The 23,415-nt window shown below is 38.3% G+C and overlaps 1 protein-coding gene across 5 annotated transcripts in view; it reads left to right on the top strand.

The window, feature by feature from the left end:
* kcnma1a (potassium large conductance calcium-activated channel, subfamily M, alpha member 1a) overlaps window positions 1–23,415 on the top strand; it is a 225,451-nt gene that overhangs the window by 148,709 nt on the left and 53,327 nt on the right. For all 5 annotated transcript variants that reach the window (XM_036574028.1, XM_036574033.1, XM_036574032.1 and 2 more), the window contains exons 9-16: window positions 348–439; window positions 10,708–10,818; window positions 11,037–11,142; window positions 11,624–11,706; window positions 12,399–12,468; window positions 13,801–13,956; window positions 19,929–20,038; window positions 20,400–20,468. In XM_036574028.1, coding sequence (XP_036429921.1) covers window positions 348–439; window positions 10,708–10,818; window positions 11,037–11,142; window positions 11,624–11,706; window positions 12,399–12,468; window positions 13,801–13,956; window positions 19,929–20,038; window positions 20,400–20,468 — 797 coding nt within the window. The remainder of the gene's footprint in view (window positions 1–347; window positions 440–10,707; window positions 10,819–11,036; window positions 11,143–11,623; window positions 11,707–12,398; window positions 12,469–13,800; window positions 13,957–19,928; window positions 20,039–20,399; window positions 20,469–23,415) is intronic.

Genomic DNA, 23,415 nt, shown 5'->3' with positions numbered 1-23,415 from the left:
CAGTGATGCCCATTTGTCATTTGATTCCCCTGATTAAAACACAGCTATTTAACAGGGCACACTTTTTGTTTGGATCTTTGCCATTGCTAAATAAACTCTTTTTTTAGACCCTCTCTTTTTTAGACCTCCAGTATTAAACTCTTCATGGAAATTCAAACGCTTTCCCAAAACCGAAGTGACAAATATTGTACACATATACTTTTTCACAGCTCTATGTCTCCCTAAACAAACCCGTGCTCTCGTCAGACGTTGGGGGGGGAGCGTGTTTGGAGAAGCGTGTGCCCCCTTGGACCAGTCTCTCCGCTCTCTTTTTTAGTCTCTGCTTCTGTCTCCTATCTTCTCCTTAGGCCATGTTTGCCAGCTACGTCCCTGAAATCATAGAGTTAATAGGAAACCGCAAGAAATATGGTGGTTCCTATAGTGCGGTTAATGGCAGAAAGTAAGTATTCCAGGAGGCTCTGCTGCCTCGGCCGCAGTAGAACCCCTCTCTGCATGCCCTTTTCTTTTTCTGTTCCATGCATGTAGGCCATGTTTGCTCGCTACGTGCCAGAAATTGCTGCTCTCATCCTTAATCGGAAGAAATACGGAGGGAGTTATAACTCGACACGAGGCAGAAAGTAAGTCCAAATCCAGAAGCAGGTGTGGTTGTGTGACTCAAGCTCACCCCTCATAGAGGGGCTCAGTACAGTGTATACAGGTTCTGTGCAGAAATGTTAGAAAATTAGATGTAGAATTTAAAAAAGAGAAATGAATGTCACACTGTGACTGGAGACCTTGGCCATGAAAGCCACATGTCCATGCCCTTTGCTCTGTGTCTGTGGCTTCTTTTCTTCAACACTACATCCTACTTGCTGCATTTTAATTTCATTCCAATCTCTAGAGCTTTCATGACTACTGTCTTTTCTTGTCATTCCTGTTGTGCAACTATGAGATAATACAATTTGAAATTATGTTTCCTCATGTGCCCTTATTGTAATTTCGGTCTAGTCAGCACATGTCAAAGTCTTGTAACTTTTTGAAAGATAGTCATGAAAACCCTACCAATCGCTTATAAAACTACTATTTTGCAGTTTGCACAGATATTAAAAAAGCTATCTTAACTGCATCATTATGGTTTGTTTGTAAAGTTTCATTTTCATCCTTATTTTTTTGTTGTTGTTCTATTTCTGTTATCATTTTGCTTTGAGTTGAGTGTTCTTCACGCGTGAAACCATTTCTCGCATGCTCTCTGTGACTTGGAGGTGTGTTTGGGCTTTTTTCGGCAGCCGTGCATGTTGCCATGAGAAAAGCTTTTCTTCCCTCGGCTCTGTGTCCGTCACCTCATCTCTGTCTGACATGACTCTGGCCCTGATCTTCAGTCAGATCACACACCCTGAATGCCTGGATGCCTCAGCTCGCGCATTGGAGCCTCTCGATTGCACTTGGCTTGCTTTTTATGCCCCGCTTGGTACTTTATTATGTCCCGTAGACTTGTGTTTTTGTTTCTATTTTATTTCCAGAGGTTGCCCCTGAATGTGAATGTTTTGAACACTCACTCGTTTCTGGCTCAAACACGGCCCTGTCATCAGCACAGCGATTCTCCCCGAGTGCTCACATTGAACGTTTATGTCCTGTACAGTGAATTCTCTCTCTCTCTTTTTCTCTCTCTCTCTCTCTCTCTCTCTGTCTCTAGCACTCTCACCCTGTCTCTCGCTCTCTGTCCCTATCTCTTTGTATCTCTCACTCTTTCTCTCTCTCGACATGAAATAGGCGCACAGTCACGATTAGCTTTCATCATCTTGAGTTTTAGGGCAAATACTAAGCGGAGAGAGAGTAAAGCCATTAGGAGCCTTTTTGTTTGATGCTGTTTCCCTGTCAGTGAAACAAGATTGATGAAATGTTATGTTTGGCCCCAGCCCTGTGGTTGGATTTGGAGCCTGGTGTTGAGAGAAGGACTTGTCAGAGAAGAGGACTCTCTCTCTTTCTCACTCTCTCTCTCTGTTTCTCTGGCCACGCATGCATGTGGTTGCAATTAGAGGCGGCCAGGATCCAGTTCTGTGGCCGAGCAGAAAGACAGGCACCAGGCTTTGCATTATTGTTTAAATATGGATGTGAGTGTGTGCTTATGAATGGACACATCAAGACACATATAAATAAATGTGTCAGGATATTTATTTATTTCTTCTGTCGGCACGTTTCCTACAGTCTCGGGATTGGGCAAAATCCCTCCAGTTCTTTACAGTGTAATACTGCATTAACACAACACTTATAAATACGGTAATTTACCCTGAGTCAGTAGTTTTTTAGGTACATCTAACTTGTAACTGCACTAGGAGAGTACACTTCTACCTTTGGGACACCCACTACCATCTGGTCATCAGTTGTCCTACCGTGGTCCCTCTCCACTGATGAATGAGGTAGAGGGTGGTTGAGGGTTGTGCAGCAATAGGTAGGCTCAGTAATTGTACATGGAAGGAGTCCACATACAGCACTGTGCCAAAGTCAGAGAACGCCCTTTATTTATTTAATGTCTGGTCAAAATGGCAATTCAGCACAAGTTATTCATTTCATTATGAAATTGCACAGAAGCCTCAACAATTAAATATAATATTTATATTTTCAGTATTTAATGTGTCCACTCTTTGTCTTTATTACAGCTTCCTTTATTTTTGGGAAACTTGCTTTCAGTTTTTCAAAGAAATCTGCAGGGATATTTTCCACACCTGCAAAGTTCAGTCTTAGAAGTTGGTTGCATTTTCTACTTTTCACAATCTAAGTAAACTCAAACACATACAGTGATGTTGAGGACTGGACTCTGGAGTGGTCAATCCGTTGTTCTGAGAACACCAGCAGCTTTTTTGTTGGATTTGGAAATTTGCTTCTTTTTTGTCTATTTTTTTTTCTCAGTGATAACTTCTTGACAGCTACACATGCTTTCAGACCCATTTTTGAACTCTAGTTTTCAAAACTCCTGTTTTTAACTTATTTTTCTATGAATTTCCTTTGCTTATGCAAGTGGGTTATTTTATATCTAATCTCCTCAGAATTATTTCCTGAAAATTGTCTAACTTGTACTTGATGGCCGTTTTGACTGGAAATCCAATAATGACCTGATAAAAACTGGTACCTGATAAAAATTGGCCAATGAGTGTAGCAACTAGGTAGGTGTACCTAATAATCTGAACAACTGAACAAGTTTACAGCTTTGGCTGTGCCAAAATATTTTACATGTATTGAATATAGTTATATTTAGTGCAGGATGTTATGTGACAGAACATTGCAAAAAGTGTGTATTACTGTTTTTGTGGAGCTTTTAAAAGAGTAGAAGAGTGTTCAGAAGTAAACCTGGTCTTTTGATTGGTCTACATCTGCAGCCCGTACTGTATTCACGTCAAAGAGGAAATATTTACAATATAGCTATTTCTTCCACTATCTCAACATTGCAAAAGACCTTCCATCCCTGTTTAAAATGTCATGTGAATTGTGATTATACTCTCTCTGAAGGTTTTATATAAAATTGGCATATCCACTTTGGTGTAGCGTTCTGCATGGAGGTCCCGACAATTACCGTCTTCTGAGGTCAATCAAGTCCAGCAGTGTGTATGGGTGCTGGATCAGGGAGCAGTTTTGATGTATAATCTCTAGTATTGAAACCATGCCTTATGCAGTGGTCGAAGCGACTGCGGACGCCAGAGTGTGTGCAGCGTAGCATTCAGCTGTCAGAGCAGTGACAGAGCTGACGCTGGATGTATAGCTGTAATAAAGCGCAGTGCTCTGCTGGCATGGGTTTGCCTCTCTGTGGTTTCCATTAGAGCAGTGCTGAAGCAAAGAGCAGGGTAAACCCTACATGAACCCTGAGCTCATACACCTCCTCTGAGCGTGTGCGGCCTCGCTACACTGACAGTACGGAGCCAGGGCTGCCCAGACATGCAGGCCACTGTCCCACTCACGTGTATGTCTTTGTGTGTGTGTATATGTGTGCGTGTGTGTGTGTGTGTGTGTGTGTGTGTGTGTAGATGAGAAGGGTATGGCATGTGTAAATGCCATTACTGACATGGCTCTCATAGGACATTAAAGACAGTATGATCAGTGAAGGATTACTCATTGGGTCCCTTTGCTCTGGTGGGATTGATATGGAAAATAAGCCCATTGCAGCAGACCTTATGATGTTCAGGGTTTTGGGACGGTTCATACTGCCGGACTTTCCCCTTAAAGCTTATATGAAATGGCATATGGTTTATATATATATATATATGTGTATATATATATATATATATTTTAAGGGGCACCTGCGGCCGTGTAATTAAATTGTCACTGACCTTGTTGATTGGTCCAAGTACTGCACCATAGTGCTGCACCATGTAATATCTTACATGAAGTACCAGTCAAAAGTTTGGGGGGCGCATGTTAACACGTAAAGACATTTTGATCTAAAAGTTTCTGCATAAATGCTTGTTTCTAAGACAAATGAGAAATATATGCAGTGTCGCTAAATATTGTGAATACAATATATATTTAGTACATTATAGTACATTGAAATGGAAAAGCATTAATGAAGCCTTGTTGTGACCTGGAGTGGCCTGAATTTTTTTGAATCATTAAAATGTAAACATTCAGAGTGGTTTGATGAATGAAATACTCCATTCTTAGATGTTGATATAAACTAGACATCTGTAGAGTTTAATGCCTCTAAAAGCTACCTCACAGAAATTTATTACATAAAATGGTAACAAATATGCTGCTTGATGCCGTACACTATGTTTTATGATAAAGTTTTGACCTAAAACACTTTTTCAAACCCGTACATGATGAAGAGGTATATGCAGGATTTGCTCCTACTTCAACTTTATCAACCTTATATATAAAAACCCAGAAGACACATGTGGGCTCACTGGTCATTTTGGTTGTAAATAAAATAGAAACAGAAGTTGTCTATACGTTTCTTTACAGTGACCCATTTCACATCAAACCACTCTGAATGTCTTACATTTCAACCAGTGAATTTTGCAGAAATTTTGAAAAATTGGTGGAATTTCCCTCTAAATCATCCAAACCCCTAAAAAACATTTGTGAATGGCCAGGGTTCTGATGGCACACAATAAAGCATTCAGCAAAAGAGGCTCATTTAATGCTTATGTATGAATTAATGTCTATAACAAAAAATGTTACATTTAACAAGCAGTTCTGAGCAGCCAAACGGCTTCTCAGCATGTGTGGAACTTCTTCAAGCCTGTTGGAAAACATTCTGGGTGGCTCTTTATTAATCTGCTTAAGAGAATACCAAGAGTGTGAAAAGCTGCATCATATCAAAATGGGTTACTTTGAAGAATCTGAAATATCTAAAGTTTTTTATGGGTTTCCTATTATTCTAAAATAGTAAAGAATAATAAAAAAATAAGTAATACCTTGAATAATTGTGTCCAAGCTTTTGACTGGTACTGTATATCAGGCATGCCAAACATACACAAATAAACAGAAACAACAAATCTGGAGTGCATAAGTATCTATCAAATGTAAAAAGTAGCCCTTTAACACTCCTTTATAGAGTAAAATTGACTTGACTCCAAAAATATAACAATTCTTTCGTTTCCTCTACCAATTTTCTACAATTTTTGCATACTTAAATTGTTAAGTCGTAAAAAGTCCTTCAGAGTGGTTTGATGTTAAATACTGTTTGAAATAAATGCATCAAGTCAAAATTGTTCAGTGGAGATAAGAACCAGACATCCAAGGCCTCTAAGTTACCTCACAGACAGCTATTAAAGAAATCATTATGAATACGCTGTCTGATGTTTGAAACGTTGTTTTAACATTGTCAGTGTAGAAATCTGTAAAGCGTCTTTAAGTTCCTCTACAACGAACCATTTTACATCAAACCACTCTGAAAAACCTTGTTTACTCGGTGGTTAAATTCTAAATTATGATTGAATGATTTTGAAAATTTGGTGAAATTTCCCTTTTAAGAAGTTTTTACATTTAAGAGAGCCTTAAATTAACATAATCATATTCTGAGATGATGATTGTGTTGGTTGTGGTATGTTTCGCTCTAGAGTGGTCTGTACCAAACCTAAAGTCTGTGTAACACCTCTCCCCTCCACTACTTTTGCCAAAAATCCTCTTCCTGAAACACACTGAGCTCTTCCTAAATCACTGATGATTATGCTACAGAACCAAGAAGTAATGGTTGGTGATGTTGCTGTCAGTGGAGAATGTACTCTGTGAAGTATCAGGATCTTGCCAGTGGATTGCCAGGAACTGACCAATTTAAGGATTAGAGCAGTAAAGATGGTGTCGCTGCTGATGCTGATGTTCGAGCTTTTGGTCTTTTCTTTAATTTTTTGTTTTTGATTTGATTTCCGTATTTTGGGTGGAGTTTTTTGCATGCGTCACAGTGCATGCCAGACGATTGCCCTTGTGCATTTGCTTGCAGAGTCTGTGCTGTATTTTTGTTTTGTTTTGTTTTTTCTTTCATCTTATCGTGTATAACATTTTGTTGTAAATCCAAGTGTTCTCTCCACTGTGTGTTGTTCTCTGTATAGTGTTGTGTTAATGTTTAGATTTTACTTCAGTTAAGTCACTACTTTCAGTAATGTTTTTGAATGTTTGATTAATTTTAGTATGATATGGTACTAGGGCCCAACCAATATATCAGTTGGCTGATAATATCGGCTGATATTAAGATCCTGTGCATTTAATGGTATTTAGTATTTTGTTTTATGTTGTAACAAACAGACACCCGTTTAGTTTATAGAGACTGCTAAGCTGATGGTTACTACCTGCTCACTACTGCTACAGCATTAAAAGCTGAGCTGGTACATTCAAACAGAAAACACAAGAATGGTTACAATAGCAAAAGCAAGTAGTTCATCCAGTCCTAACCTTTGGCATGGGGGTATCATATTACAGCACAAAATAATCTTTCTATAGACAGAACTGATAAAAAACAAGGGGAAAACCCAAATTAACAGAAATAAAACCATTATGAATTATGAGAAGCTCTGCACTCATGCTGTAAGATGTTTTTTATTATCTATACTATTTAGTGAGTTTCTGCTGTGTATGTGGTACAACATGGTACAAAAAATGTGTTACAATAATGTAGTTACTTTTTCCTATATTGAAGTAGTGTAATGCATTACAGATTAAATTTTTGTGATTGTATTATTTATTTGCAATTTTTAAAACTGAAATTTCCTCTATACAGATTGTGTTCCGAACTTGTCTTGATCCGTAATTTCTAAGCACATGTGCTGCCTGCTAAACTTGTTAGCAACCTGCTGATTCAGCTTGTCACACTATTATGAAACTGATGGATAAAGATCCTCATACTGAAGAAGAAAGAGTCCAAACCTCACCTAACCAGGCCAAACTCATTTTAATTCAGGAGCAGATATGTAAATTTTACATAATAACATTTTATTTTTAAAGATTTAATTTTGAATCAGCTGTTTATGGACTATTTCTCAGTTGTCAAACAGCACAAGCCGTTATAATCTGAATGACAGACATTTTAAATGATGTTTACTGTGATTGGCTGTTTCTGGATTGAATTTTACCATTGACTTTTCAGTTGGATGTGTAGACAGTCTTATGCAAAGCACCTACAGATTTTGTTGATTTTCTAAGTAAAAAATAAGTTAACACAATCTTTACAGGGAACAGCCTTGAAAATAACATTTTCTGCAAAATTCAATGCACAATTTCTATTTCTTTGTCTAGTTTAACCTAAAAATAAAAAAATAAAACATAAAAACTGTACTTCCGAAAGGCCTGTGTTGTTTTATATTTTATTTTTATCCAGTATGTTAAATTCAGCAAATACATGGTAATTGTTTATCAGAATATGGCAGACGTTTGTTCTCTGTAGAGAATGTGTACTTAGAAAATCAACAAAACGTGTAATTTGACCAGCATAGATGCAAAGATTAGCATACAGTTGTAGGTGTCATGGAGTAATAAGGAAGTAAAATAAGGAGTGATATGATTGCTTTTTCCAGGAAGTAGTAAGTAAAGTAATTTCATTAAAGTTTGAGAGACATGATTAGTAATGGATTGCTTTTCAATTAATCACGGATTACTTTGTAATACAGGATATGGTGCCCCGACACTGGAGCTGATGATCACGTTTATCAGTTCGCCATTGACTACTGATGGTCATATCATTCAGTAAAGCATAGTTAAACTGCTAAACTATTCAACAACTAAACTTTTATTGGAGTCTGTGTAATTTTTTGACCACATAAACGAAATTGGCTGATATTATCAGACGTCAGAATTTCTATCTATTGGTGTCAGTATCACAAAATTACCATGTTGGTTGGGCCCTAAGAGGTACTAGTTGGATGTTACTTTCAGATGTGCTGCTGTGTAGTATGTTTTAGTAGAATTTTGTGTGAATGGTGATTGTGGACAACATAGAAGAAAATTCCATTGCTCTTGTGCAGTGGGAGCACACACCACCCTCTTGATGCTACTGTAGATCTTGCAGAGAAAAAGAGAAGAGGCCTTTGGCAGCCTTTAATGACATCAGGCTTAGCTAATGCTCTCCCACATTGCTGTATTACTTTCGCTGTCAATACCAAAAGCATTGAGAGCGAGTATCCATGGTGGTGAAATACAATCAGTAGCACAGTCACACACTAATGATAGCTCATCCAAACCTGGAGACAGGATGTCTGACATGAGCTCAGAGACTCTTTAGTGCTGTTAAATAGTAAAAAAAAAAGGGATATCGTTGTTACACAAATCCTTCAGATTTAGTTGAACCTCTTGCAGAGGGTGTTTTGGAATGGGAAGACATGAATAACATGAACCTCATCAAACCGTTCCTCTGCCAGACACGGCTGACTCCTCCTAAAGCCATCAACCCAGCAGAGTCCTCTCATCTCAGGACAGCCAAGCATGCAATTACCACTGCTCATTAAAATACTTAGAGGGATTGAGGCAAGATCTGTGAAGATCATTATGTTCAATAGCATCCAGACACTGCTGCAATAAAAGCACATTTGTCCACTCCCCTCTAGCCAGATTCTCCTGCTGTTTGGCATCGCTCAGCTTTCTGAGCGTAAACAGACGCTTTCACATGAAAAAAAAAAAAATCACAAAGACTTACTCACACCTGAGAATAAACACACACAGTTGCAGTTAGAACTGGACGTATGTGTGTGTTCTTTGTCTAAATGTAACTTTGAGTCTTCACTAGAGGGTGAGCTCTGTAGGACAGGTTTAGGCTGATGACTGAGTGTGCTTGTAGCTCTTCAGGCTTTGACCGCAGCAACAATAAAGAGATCCAGTAAGGGATTTGAGCTGGCCTGCAGACCTCATGCATGGAAATTTGGTTAACAAATGAAACACTGTTATTGTTCTCTGATTTTCCTGTAGGTTTTTCAGAGAGCCATAAGAGTGCTCACTCAGTTTTATGTCTGCTCTTAGACGTTTGCGTCTGAGAAGCAACTCTACACCACATCAGAAGTAACCACCATTTCTTCAGAATTGAAACAGTACATTTAAATCTTTTAGAGCAGCATGATCAGATTTGGCCTATGTTTGTTCTGAAAATGCTGAGTAAGCAGTGGATTTTAGAGCAGCATTTTGATCAGTCATGATTTGATCAGTGCATTTTAGAATTTATTATAGAGACACCATGAACTATGTGCTACCGTTCAAAGATTGGAATCAGTTGTCATATTTAGAGTTAAATAATAGGACAGTGTAGATTGAAATGTAAAAAAAATAGACACACAGTATTTTGGAAACAACAAGAAATTATAATATGATTAGGAAGGAAGGAAATGGTATTAAATGATCAACTGTAATCGCTTTATAGTAATTGTCACAAAATTACTATGAATATTGTATCATTAATGTCACCACTTTTCGAATATGAATCATATTGGATATTAATTTTAAAATTGTAGATGCTGTACAGATTTCTCAATTATTATGGAGTCATCTAGCAATATTATCATTAGCATTATATGTACATTCACCAAAATGTTTTTGGAACAATATTTCCAAACGTTTCAGTGGTAATGTAGGTGGAGGCCTGGCGGTGAGAGGTGTCTGCTTTAACTGACTTTGAGTCAAATACAGGAAAGTCTCTGGTAATTTGCTGTAGAGCTCAAACGCTTTCAGTATGTCAAACGAGAGCTGAGTGTGGAAACAGTGGGCAAACAAGCCCCAGAAGGCCACGACCTCGGTCCCAATCCAGTTTAGCTCTGAAATCAAGTTTCTCTTGCATCTGACATATCCTTACATTGAAATGCAGCATGTGTCCAGGGAGACGCCAGAAAGCCTGAAGTCATGGTTAGAATTCTCGGCAGCCACAGACCAGAGAACACTTTAGAGACTTTTTAGCAAGTCAGTTTGCATTGATGTACAGGTCTCTGTCAACATGCATTCTCACAAGAGGGTGGTTTGGCTTTAGAGATACATTACACTCCAAGAACATCTGACAAATCAAATAGTGATGCATATAATTGAACTGAAGATTATCTAGGCAAGATCAAAGTGTAATGTAATGTTTTCATGCTGTGCTAGACCATGTTTACAGATATGAAAGAGTGTTTGGCAACACAAGAAAAAGATTGTAGACATCTTAAAACTGTAGACCTATATTGTTGTCTAAATTAATTTTTAGATTTATTTTGACTGTATTCTCTTTTAGCAACATGCCAAGCTTTGTTTTGTCTCGTTTTGTGCTGTTAAGCTGTATTTTCCCCTTTGCAGGCATATTGTGGTCTGTGGTCATATCACGCTCGAAAGTGTTTCCAACTTCCTTAAAGACTTCCTACACAAGGACAGGGATGATGTCAATGTAGAAATTGTTTTTCTCCATAAGTAAGTACATTTGAGTTCTTTTAGTTCTTGTTAAACAACACAAAGGAAACTTCATAATCAGGCTAGAAAGTGTAATTGCACTAGACCTTGAAAATAAGGTATCAGCTCATCAGGAAGTATCTGATCTTTGGACAGGTTTTTATATAATTTTGACAAAAACAGAACATCAGTCTCCAAATATCACTCTCTCTGTCTGTATTTGTCTCTCTTTTCTTCAGTATTTCCCCTAATCTTGAGCTGGAAGCCTTGTTCAAACGTCACTTCACTCAGGTGGAATTCTACCAAGGATCTGTTCTTAACCCTCATGATCTGGCTAGGGTCAAGGTAACTTCCTCGTATGATTGTACATAAAAAAGCAAAAGTTTCTAGTGAGGAGATCTACCACAATAATGTTTTCCAAGTTAGTCAAACGCTAGGGGGCACTCCAGAGAGAGTCCAAAATGAATGGGTTCCTGTGGAGCTTTTGTGCAAAATGGTCATTTGTAAATGGTTAATCATTTTAAACAGACAAATATACTTTGTTTCCTCAACATAAAGCAACATAAAATATTTCCACACTCCTGTTATATTTTTGAACACTCTTCAACTTCTTTTATTAGACTTTCTTTGCCTTGTAAACATGCAGTCTACAGACAATGTATATATATATATATATATATATATATATATATATATATATATATATATATATATGTATATATATATGCACTCTTTTATCTGTGGAGACATAATTCGTTAATAAATGTCCATATTTGTTTGCTAATTACTCTTGCCCTTCATGTTATTTCATTGCTGAAAAATGTAGATTGAGTCAGCAGACGCGTGCTTGATTCTTGCAAACAAATACTGTGCCGACCCTGATGCTGAAGATGCCTCCAATATAATGAGGTCAGTTTTTTTTTCTACCTTGTTTGAGTCTTAAACAAACTATCCACCGTTAATCTTTTCCCTTTTTGTATGCTTCTGTTTATGCTGATTCAAACAAGCAGTCTCTTTGTTTTCGAATGTGGGTACCTCATGCCTATGGGAGAGTATCATTGATGTTTGGACTGTTGAGGTCTGTCAGGCCCCTCTGCAGTGAAAGGGAGGTGTGAATGAAATACTCAGAAAGGCCTGTATCGAGCTCTGCTAAATGCCTACAACCTCACATGTTTAATCTGGACCCAGATAAAAAGCCCTCAGAGGAATTTCCTCCTCTCCAAGTTGGTCAAAACCACTCTGGGAGGGCAGAGGCAGTGAGGGTACCCATTTTTCACTTCATTCAGACCGTGTGCAGGTTTTCCATCCAGCCCTGACAGGCTAGGAAAAGCAAATATATATTTTTTTTAGGCTGGAATGTGAGTGCTCTTCAACACCCTCCTCCTATAAAGACCTAATGTTGCATAAAGCAGCTTCATATGCAAATAAATTCCTCACCTCCTTTTTTACGAGCCTGGAGAGAGAGAAACAAAGTGGAGTTCAAAAGGAATGTCCCAAGTCCAGCTTTCACCTCACTTTTCACAGGCTCGGCTGTCAAAACGAAAGATTAATTAGGTTTAGCTTGGAGCTGTAACTTATCTATGTGTTTCTTTTTTTTACAGAGTCATATCCATTAAGAATTACCATCCAAAGATAAGAATAATCACTCAAATGTTGCAGTACCACAACAAGGTAACTTTGCAGTTTCACTATTGTTTCTGACTTTGTGTTAAAATTGTGTAATTACATGAATGTTTTTTGCGCGTTGCGCCATGGTTACATTTACAGATGGTTTTTGGATGGTTACTCAAAAGATAAGGCCTTACAAATTATTAATAACTTCAATTAATGGGATTATTTTACTGTTTACTCAAAAAAGTATTCTCATTATTCATTAATTTACTTCTGCAAGAATCATTTCAGTGCGTTATTTAGAAAGAAACAGCAAACAATGTGGATGATGCTGTTTGAAAACCAAGAAAACAGTCCAAAAACAGCTGCCTTAAAATAAACTCATTAAGAATAAAATATATAGCATATTCATGAGTGAAAATGTAGTCCGGCCTGTTTAGTTGAGATTTGGGTTTTTGCTTCTTCTTTATGCTTCAGTTTCATATTAGATGCTTCAACAGGTTATTCTCAAAGTTTATGGCACTTCCCACACTGTTCATATTCACAATCCAAGTCAAGCAATCAGATGTTGCACATAGCAAATTACATACAGTCATATGCAAAGGTTTAAACTTCACTGGTCAAATTATAGGTTTTGTTAATTTTCTAAGTCTAAATAAGTTCCTGACAACCTCATAACACCCTCTACAGAGAACATACTTAAAGATTTTACCTGTTATTTACTTTATTAGTTAATTCTTAATTAATAATTATTAGTTTAACACAATGGACAAAACTACAACATAAATTGTGGGCCATAACATTTGCACAGGCCACATTGTGTGTTTTATTTTTTTTCCTGATATGTTTAATAATAAACAGTAGTTGTGTATTAAAATGTGCAGAAGTGTGTTTTCTGTAGATGTATTTTCACTTAGAAAATCGACAAAACGTCATTTGATCAGAGTTGTCTGAACTTTTGCATATGACTGTATATGAACAGGCACTGATAAGAGGAAATTTGTATTTTTAATGCATCAAAGGTAATTAATATTGCTCTGTTAGAAATGAGTAACACAAGTAGCCAGTCAGTAACTGTAATGTGATTACAAGAATTTAACCTGTAATGCGTTACACTGCATGATTGCAGGAACAAGTAATCGCATTACTGTAACATGTTATGTTTTACTGCGTTACCCCCAAAACTGTTTACAGATATGATTGAACCACATTTTCCATGACATTAGAACTTATCAGTGTATCTCAGTCATCTGGACAAAAATATTCTTCTTCTGAAGTGAATGTAACTGTAATGTTAATGATAATGAACATTTCTAAAAAGTAAAAAGATTATAAGGCATTGCAGAAGGAAACCATCTTGAATTCGTCTTGTCCTGTCCCCTGTGTGTTTAGGCCCATCTGCTAAACATTCCCAGCTGGAACTGGAAGGAGGGTGATGATGCGATCTGCCTGGCTGAGCTGAAGGCAGGCTTCATTGCCCAGAGCTGCCTGGCACAGGGCCTGTCCACCATGCTGGCCAATCTCTTCTCCATGAGGTCATTCATCAAGGTACTGTCAGCTCTGTCCTTTGGCTCTGATAAAAGAAAGAAAGAACGAAAGAAAGACAGAATGAAAAAACTCGCAGCCATCCTTCCTCAGCCTGAGATAGTAGAATCAGCCTCCCAGTCCATTCCCACTGCTGCTCAATCACTGGGGTCATTATGCTGCGATGTAAATCATCTCCTGAGCCCTGGCGTCTCATTTGGGACCCGCTCAGGACAGCAACACAGCAATGCTGTCACCATTATGAGGTAATTTATATGAGTCAATGGCTCTGCGGAGGCGCGAATGTAAATTAGTGGTTTTTCTCGTGCTGAATTTACCGTCCCCCTGCGTGCTGATATAGCGGGGAAATGTGAACCATGTGTCTGTTCCATAGTCAACGAGCAGCGCCCCAAAGCAGTCTGTATTTATAGTCCAACTGAGCCAGACTGCCTGAGTGGCGCATACACACACACACGCATACACACACAGCTCTGTCACAGGATGCATCCTAATGGATGAGAAAACATCTGATCAAAATAGTGCAGTGCTGTCTATGACAGGGAACTGAATCACACCAGCCTGTCTCCGGCTTGGCTGCGGATTTGTGGATTTTGAAATGAATGGGTGAGGGTTTGGGGATGAATGAGTGTTCTAGGGTATCCACAGGTCCTTAAAATGTCCTAAATTTAATTGAATACATATAAGGCCATAAAAAGTCTTAAAGGGCTCTTAGCATGATTACCAGAATTTTCTTCACTTTTTTTTGTTTGTTTTGACATTGATATCGGATGTAAATGTTGTTAAAGTTTCAAAATGTATATGGAAACTAAGCTGCCAAAACAAATTTTGAATTAATTTAAGTGCGTTTGGATACAGTCGTGTGCTAAAGTTTGAACACTTACGGATAAATTACATTTTGATGATTTTTAGATAAAAATACAACAAACAAACTGAAATATGACAATTTTCTCTACATTTTTCAGTGCAAATTTAGTTACTGGATGTAACATATTGGAAAAAATAATACAAAATGTATTAAAGGTGCCATAAATTTTGTTAAATTCAAAAAGTATGTTAAATTCAGCAAATAAACAGTAATTGTGTACTAAAATGTGTGGATGTGTTATTATAACTTATTTGCACCTAGAAAATCAACACAAACAATTTGACCAGAGGTGCCCAAACTTTTGCATTCAACTGTATATCTCCATATTTAGCCTACAACAGTTTAGCCCTGCCCATTCATGTGGAAGTTACAAGGAGCAGCCCAGACTGCTTTTTGAACAAGGCACGATGCAAGGCAGCCAATCAGAATAGAGCACATTTTCATATATCAGTCTTCAAGGCAGACAAATAAAAGAAAGCTTAACTAAATGTTCATGTAAAACTGGATTGTGGCTGTTTTTGTAACTTAAAGCCACACATATGTCATAAGTGGAGCTCGGGGGAAAAAAATTAAATACAAAAATGGGCATATGGGCCTTTACATTTTTGTGTTTTCCCTTCCGAGGTCTTTAAATGTGTAAAAATGTTATGCCACAGAATGTGCTGTGTCTAATATATTAATCCACAATTTATTACACTAAAAATATACTGCTTCATCTGTAACTGCCAGTAGGCTACTATGCACCTTTACTGAACTGACTGTGTTAATTCTGTTGCACTAATGGTTTTAAACTGCATTACTGCTGGTATTAAAAAGATCTTAAAAAGACTTTATTAAAAAAAGGAGTCTAAACCTAAGGATACCCTTCAGACTTTTGGGGTCAGTGTCAGGTGAGGATGGATTCAGATGAAGAGGAGTCGTACTGTGGAGCTGCACAGAGATCGTGAAATTTATTTCCTATTCCAGGAGGGGCCGTAACGTTGGCTTTGATTTCTGGACTCAGTGCAAGCTCTTAACATTAAGGTGGAGCTTTTCTCTTTGAGAGAAACATTCTCATGTCATAGAGAAATGAGGAATAACTCTATAGTGACTGTTAAAGTGTGGTATGTGTGGAAACATCTGCAGGGTACATCACTCCGCTCATAAAAACACTGGAGACAGGATCAAGACCACCCATGCCAGACTACAACACACACACACGCACTTCCAGCTCTTAACGAAAAAGACTTCTCGCTCAAACATACGGGCACAATTTCAAACAGCCTGCCGTAGTGCTTCCTGCCCATCAAAGTGCTTCTCTAAATCTGTCAGGCAAGTCATTGAGAGTGGAAAAGAAGAGGTCAGCATCAGCACATCTACTGTTCCTGGTGTGTTTTGAACACTAAAAATAGGCTACTGTTGTTGTTCAGTGGCAGTTTATTTGAAATTAAACCATAATGTGCTTTTTAAAACTGTCTGGTGTTATATATTCACTGTTTCGTTCTTGCCAGAGAAAATTATATGAACAGTGAGTGTAGGGTTATACAGTTATATGCAAAAGCTTGGGTACCTCTGGCCAAATTACATTACATTACAATTTTTTAAAAATTACAATTTTCCACAAATGTTAATGCACAGTTACTTTATATTTAATTACATTAAGAAATGGACACGATTCTATTTGTAAAGTCTTAAAATGTATTTAAGTCATTATACATCAATTGACTCATTAGAACTGGCTAGGTTGGTCAAGAGTCTTAATTAGGACTTGTCAGCTGATGACAATTCTAAAGCGTAATAAATCTTTTGACTTTTCAAGCCATGTGCTAACACTCAACAACCAAGGGCTCCTCTAAGAAGCTGGATGATGATCTATAAATAAAGCTAACTAATTTCTACAAAGCTGGGGAAGGCCATAAAAAGATAGCAAAGTGCCTCCTGCTTCCAGTTTCTGCTGTCCAAAATGCCATTAAGAAGTGGCAGTTAAGGGGAACTGTAAAATTCAAGGGAAGAGCTGCAAAACCAAAAAGACTTTCAGATAGAACTGCCCATATGCCAGAAATGCAAAGCAAAACACCCATGTGACAGCAAAGGACCTACAGGAAGGTTTAGTTGACACAGGAGTAATGATACACCGTTCTACTGTGCAGCATTGCTTAACTGTGACCTCATTCACAAGTATTCAAAACAGCATCTATATACGCTAGAGGCATTTTGGAAAGTGCTGTGGACTAGTGAAGTTAAAAATGGAGCTCTTTGGCCGCAATGACCAAAAGTGTGCTTATAGAAATAAAAGGTGCAGTGGGGAGCTTATGGGGTGTTGCCATGCAAAGAGTCTCTCAAGAGGCACAACGCTCCTGGTAGAAGGACATTCGTTGAAGTTGTTTTTGTTGTGTGTGTAAATGTATTGCATTTGGGTTGTTAAATTGTGTTGGTGGGCTTTGTGTGTGCATTTGTCAACCCCTCACTGGCTTAGTGTTGGGGTAGTGCTGGGCTGGGCATTTCGTTGTCTTTATTGACTATTTTTTGAATAGTGTGCTGCAGAGATGGTGTTGCTTCTTTTTACTTCTGAAAGCAGCAAAATAGGTCATTTGAATAGGAGTACCCAGAGTTTTGCGTATAACTGCAGCACTGAACATGGAGAAAGGCATTTAGACACTCTTATTATTTCCATTAGTGTGAAAGAGAAGGATTTTTGTTGCATTTGTCAGAGTAGTAGATAATCACAACTAGCAGAAAACCACAGCCTGCGAGGCAGCTTGTCCCCAATGCCGTTGTGACCATGTTTGCAACTACGTGCCTGGATCATGTTGCAAGTGGACTCTGTAATTTTAAACAGAAACAAAGACCAAACGTTATATTTAAAAAAAAATCCCTTTGTTGTGATGATGGAGTAACAGAGGCATATATTATTTGGAGTGACAGAAGATTATGTTATTTGCGTTTTGCAATGCAAAGCCAAGGCTCTCTTGCTGCCAGAAAAGAATTATTACAAGTAAAAGTGAAAATGCAGGCTACAACAAAACATTTTGCTGGAATCGAAAGTAAATAAAATGTCCTTTAATCATAAAATGTCATCCTTTCATTTTAATTGGCAAAAACACAGTAAGGAAAGTTCCTAAAGTTGTGGTGCAGCCGAAGTCATCCTGTGTGCATTCTTTGTTTGGTTCGTTTGAGGGAACAGTGTTCTTTGAGAAGTCAGTTTCCACAGCCTTTGTCGTTCGACTAAACACATTGCGTTAATTAAGGAGGCAATTAGGAAAAATAGGTCAGCAGTGGCACATTACACTCTTCAGCGAAAGCCCAACAGGACAATGTGTGAGAGTGCATCACCAATCTGTCTCATCCGATTCACTCAAGCAGAAGGGCTGGAATAGACTGCTCTGCTGCCTGGAATCGGGGCTGATTTGAGTGGGCACTTGGGAGACAAACCAGAAGGGCATAGAGAGGTGTTAATGAGACACACACACACACGCTTGCTCATATACACTCATACAGAAAAGTATTACTGTGTTGGCGATAGCACATGTATTACATGTAGAATAGACCTTTGGAAAGGCCATTAACCAACTAAGAAGCAATAACTTAGCTTAAACGTTAAGCTTTTGTCAGACCTCATGCTTTTTAAGTGCAGTAAACAGACGAATTTTTCGCGCTGACGATCAGACAGTGTTCCTCCTGCTCTCTGGAGGAACTCGAGGAAATAATAATTGTTCCGTTGCTGGAAAAGCTCATGCCTGTAGCATTTACATCCAGCCTGACAGGCCTGACAAAAATGTGTGAGGTAATTTAGGAAGCCCTAAGTAAATGGCTGCCATCTCTTCAGGGCAGGATGACAAGAGCCCTCCTATTAGCACAGTCCTTAAAGACGCTCGCCCCGAAAAAGCGAGCGGCTCTCAGCCCAGCCGAGACAGGGGGAGCTCTCTTTAGGAGTTAAGCCCGGCTTTGAAAGCCTTGCTCAGCCTGGCTGTCAAACAGATGCTGGCTCGGTGATGGCAGAGTAATGGCTGAGGGTTTGCCTAATGGCACTGCTGCTTATCAAAGCTCGCCCTGCCCTGCTCCTCACACATGTGTAATGAGGGTGTGATGAAGAAGCCAGACCTCAACACCCATACAGACAAATACTGTATGCAGCGTTCTTTCAGCTTCCTGCTGGACCCTGTGCTTTTTTGTTGTTTTGGTTCCGCTCTTCAGCACTCTGGAGATGAAATTAGACAAGAACTATGAAGCTGAATGCTAAATGTCTGATTTAATTCAAGGATGATGACTAGCATCAAAAGAAGGATACGCCATCATGACTTTAGAGTGTTTATCACAAGATGTAACCCACTGGTAAGCTTTAAGAAAAGAAAGGCAAGGTTGCATTAACCCAAAAAGCATGTAAAAATTCACAAACCTGACCTGAACCAAATGCATTTCTTTTTGGAAGACAAGACTGCTGTCCTCTGAGACAAACAGGGACTGAAGATGATGTATTGCAGACTTGACAGAGAATTACCAGAGACGAGACCCAGCATCTGGTTATGTCTTTGATTCTCAGATTATTCTCTGAGATTTTCAGACAAGGTGTAGTCGATTTAGATTAATTTTATTGTTTATTTAAGATTTTATATGAGATAAAGGGTTAGTTGTGCTCCTACTTACTGTCCTCTGTAATGGGGGTACTATATATAAAATAGATTGGGTTTCCTTTGTGTTCCACCCAGTATACAGATAAATACCCACCGACTGATGTTAACAACCCAATGTTCCAGCACAGTGCTCAGACCTGTAGCTGCTGATATACAGAATGTAGTAATTTTAATGGGCCTGAAGGTGATTTCATCTAGTTAATATTGCATGAAGCATAAGGCCTATGGCTTATGTACTTTGAAAATAAAATTCCTTTTGTATTGATATACCGTTTCAGTTCTTTTTAATTGCACTGATTATTGTTTTCAATGATTTTGTTACTTGTTATTTGTAATTTGTACTTTTTTGGGCCAATTTTCATTTTCATTTTTCCACATGGCTTTTCTTCAGTTTACTTCTCATTTCACTTCTAGATCTGATATAGAGTATGGATGTGTGAAGCCATACTCATGTCACTGATTTCATTAAACTCTGTTACTCATCTTTCTTTTCTGTACAGATTGAAGAAGACACGTGGCAGAAGTATTATCTGGAGGGCGTGGCCAATGAAATGTACACTGAGTACTTGTCCAGTGCCTTTGTTGGGCTTTCCTTTCCTGCAGTTTGTGAGTAAGTAAGACAGTTTTCTTAAATCTCAGATTTACATTTCAGCATTTTGATTATTATTTAAAAGTGCACAGTTTCACTAAACATTAAACAATAGTTTATAGTAATTATATTCATAATGTTACAGTCTATATCTGGTATACTCTGTACTTCTTCATATTTTTGAGTGTTAAATTTGCTATTTAGTGCTGTTCTTTACCTATTGTACCATTGTTTTAAATCACAATTATGTTTTTTAATGTTAAAGCTATTAGCTAAAGTACAGTAGTTTTACTGTATAGTGGTAAAAATTATGTTTAGGTATTAGAACATCTGTGGCTGCACCTGATGCAACACTGATCTTTTTTATCTCTCTTGCTTTCAGGCTGTGTTATGTGAAGCTCAAATTGTTGCTGATCGCTATTGAGTACAAGTCAGAGCAGAGGGAAAGCAGGTTTGTCCCCCTTTGGTCTTCTTCTTTCATCACAGCAGATTTACCTGACCAAAGAGGGGCAAAGCAGTTGGGTCCCTCTCTGGTCCTCCTCACAGTCCCACACCAGCACACCCCAACTTCTACTCCACAACCACAATTACAATTATATGTACTTTCATCACGATTTTCATTACAAAAAAAAATTGATCAAAAAATTGGACCACTTAGGGAAAACAAAGTTAAACATTACAAAAAGCTCACTCAGCTTTTTATTTCTCTATAATTTGTGATTTGGTTGGGAACTGGACTTTAGATGCATCTCATTGCAGTAGTAGGAGCATGTTACAGCCCATAGAAATACTGGAGAATTGTTTAGATCATTGGAGGTTGTTTCCCTGATTGCAACCCTCACTATAAAATAGATGACGATGACTGTATGTATGAGTCAATGTGACGCGATAGAGCCATGACATCTGCTCAAACTCACTGTGAAGTATTGATGAAGGCTTTACTCTCGCAGTAATAAGCCTCCCATCAATAGCACTCTTGTTACATTTTGTTAAGTGAACCATGAGAACTAATAACATGAAGTACTCTGTCTCAGTAACCTCAACTTGCCAAATCCCACCACCCCTCCCACATCCTCAACCTGTCTTCAGATGTTTTTGTATAACTTCTTACTAATGCATTTGATGTTCATAACAACTAATGAGTGTGCCGTAAAACCCAACTGGCCTAAAAATGACCCAAAAAACCTCAAAGACATAAAAATTTAATATAAAAAGTTCCATTTGGCCTTGATCACTCATGGTGTGTGGTCTGAACAGTAGAATTCAAAGTTTTGGTTTCGGGCATAGTCATTTTGTTTGGATAAATCTAAATTACACCTAAATATCACGTAAATTAGCTATTTTATCATGTACTTACACAATTAAATGATGACCACATGTTTTCAGGGTGTAGAATAATATTTGTTTTAAGTTGATATCGTAAAGTTTTTTTTTTTGTTTTTGTTTTTTTTGGGTTTTTCAGTTCAATTTTGCCTGCCTAAAAATGTCTAGATACATGACTAGAAGGAGTAGATACATGCCTATACTCTCTGTTTCGAAAGCCACTCTCTTCCAGTATTGTTGTGCCAACATATACTGTGTTTCATCTGAAGTGAAAGCAGAGGACTTTTATTTAATCGGCCAATCATCTTAATACAGCTGGTGTACATTTGTGACCACAAGAGTGTTAAGTGTCTGGATTACTCATCTTAATGTCTATAGAGGGCACAGCACAGTCTTTATCGTGTTATTGAAGACAAAGTGTGCGTACTCTGGTGGATTAATTTTTATTCTTTGCGCCATAGGTAATACAGACAATTGCTTTTTTTGCTTTGTTGTTGTTTTTTTTGCCCAGCAACACATTTTTTCTTTAAAAGGTAACTGAATAGTAACTGTTTTGCCCTCTACTGTAATCTTACTTTTAAAGCAAGATCAGTTATGGCACAAATAGGATTGACACTTTAAACATAACCTCCTTTTGTTTTAAGTCCATGGCATCATGTAATAAATGTGTGATTTGTAATGTTTTCTTGTTGTTTGCAGAAGCAGAAAGCGGTATGCCCTCTTCATTATCTTACCCCTCCAGACTTTAGATCCTCCATCTGTCGGATAAAACTTAAGGATATTGTACCAACCCCCTTCTCAAATCTGGCCAAATCTCTTACTTTCTTATTGTGATCCTTGTGCTTAATGCACTAACTTCTTTGCAGGCAGAAACAGTAGCTATTTATCATTTGCGTCACTTGTTTCTTTGTCTGTACTGTTTACGTATCATCTCCATGTATTCTGCTTTGAGTTTCCTTCTTATATTTCTTTGTTTTTAATTCCCCACCTAAGTTCTTTTTCAGTGTCCGTCAGCTGTGCACATATCTGCTCAAACTAATAAGTTATTTCCTTCTGTTTTTGAGCGCTTTTCTCCATTCCGAACAGTACTTCATGTTTATAAAGTTTCTTCCAACCAAGATCATGTTATGACACACAGAAGAAAGTGCTCTGAAGAGTCAATGGTCATATGGAACCTTGACCATCTATGAAGACAGCGCTATAAACGTTGTTAACTCCAGTATCAGTGTCTGACTGAGCTGGGAATTTGTCCTGTCAGGTCACATTTAAGCTCATGTGGCATCAAATACTGTAAATAATATAGTATGTACCAAGTCTGGTTAAATGAGGCCACTGTCCATAACAGCCATCTTTCTTTAACTGCCATTGCCACTCTAACACCTTATCACATGTGCATGTGTGTGTTTAGGGTACGTGTGTCGGTTGTGGTGCGCGTGTGTCTGTGAGTGCGTTGCGCAAGTCCCTTTGCCATGTTCGTTTGTAAGATATAAGAGATAAAAGAGAAAGGTGTGCGTGAGTGCGCGTGAGTGTCTCTGTTTGCGTCTTATGGACCTGTCACTCATCATGTACCCTATTGCCTGTGCGTCTCTGAGTAGATGTTTATGAAGTGAGGTCACTTCCTGTCAGTTTGGTGTTCTATACAACAATCCAACTGCACAGAAGTTACTGCAACAGTTTGCATCTACGTGCCGCTGTGCGGTGGCTGCACCTGCTCTCTCTCTCTTTAGATGTGCCGTTGGTTGTGACACTATTGGTAACCGCATGCCTGAACACTCTTGTCACGTGACACGTGTGATGCTTGCCTTGTTTCCCATAATATGAGGTTTGATCAGATTATAGGCCTCTGTTGCCAAGTGATTGGAACACACTGAGTGCATAGCGCTTGGCCAAGCATTGTGAAAAATCTCAGATTTGGGGAGCAACGTGTGTGGATATGTTGGTGAATGAGTCAGTCCGTTTACTTTGCCATCTTCTGAACAGCATGCAGATTGTGCTGCTTGTTATAAATCGGGGGGAATTTAATCATATAAAGCTAATTTTTTAATCATTTCTAGCTGCTAGCTTGTTTGCTAGCT

This window comes from Colossoma macropomum, unplaced genomic scaffold (assembly GCF_904425465.1).
Source record: "Colossoma macropomum unplaced genomic scaffold, Colossoma_macropomum, whole genome shotgun sequence".
NCBI lineage: Eukaryota > Metazoa > Chordata > Actinopteri > Characiformes > Serrasalmidae > Colossoma > Colossoma macropomum.
This window is presented reverse-complemented; position numbering and strand designations above follow the sequence as displayed.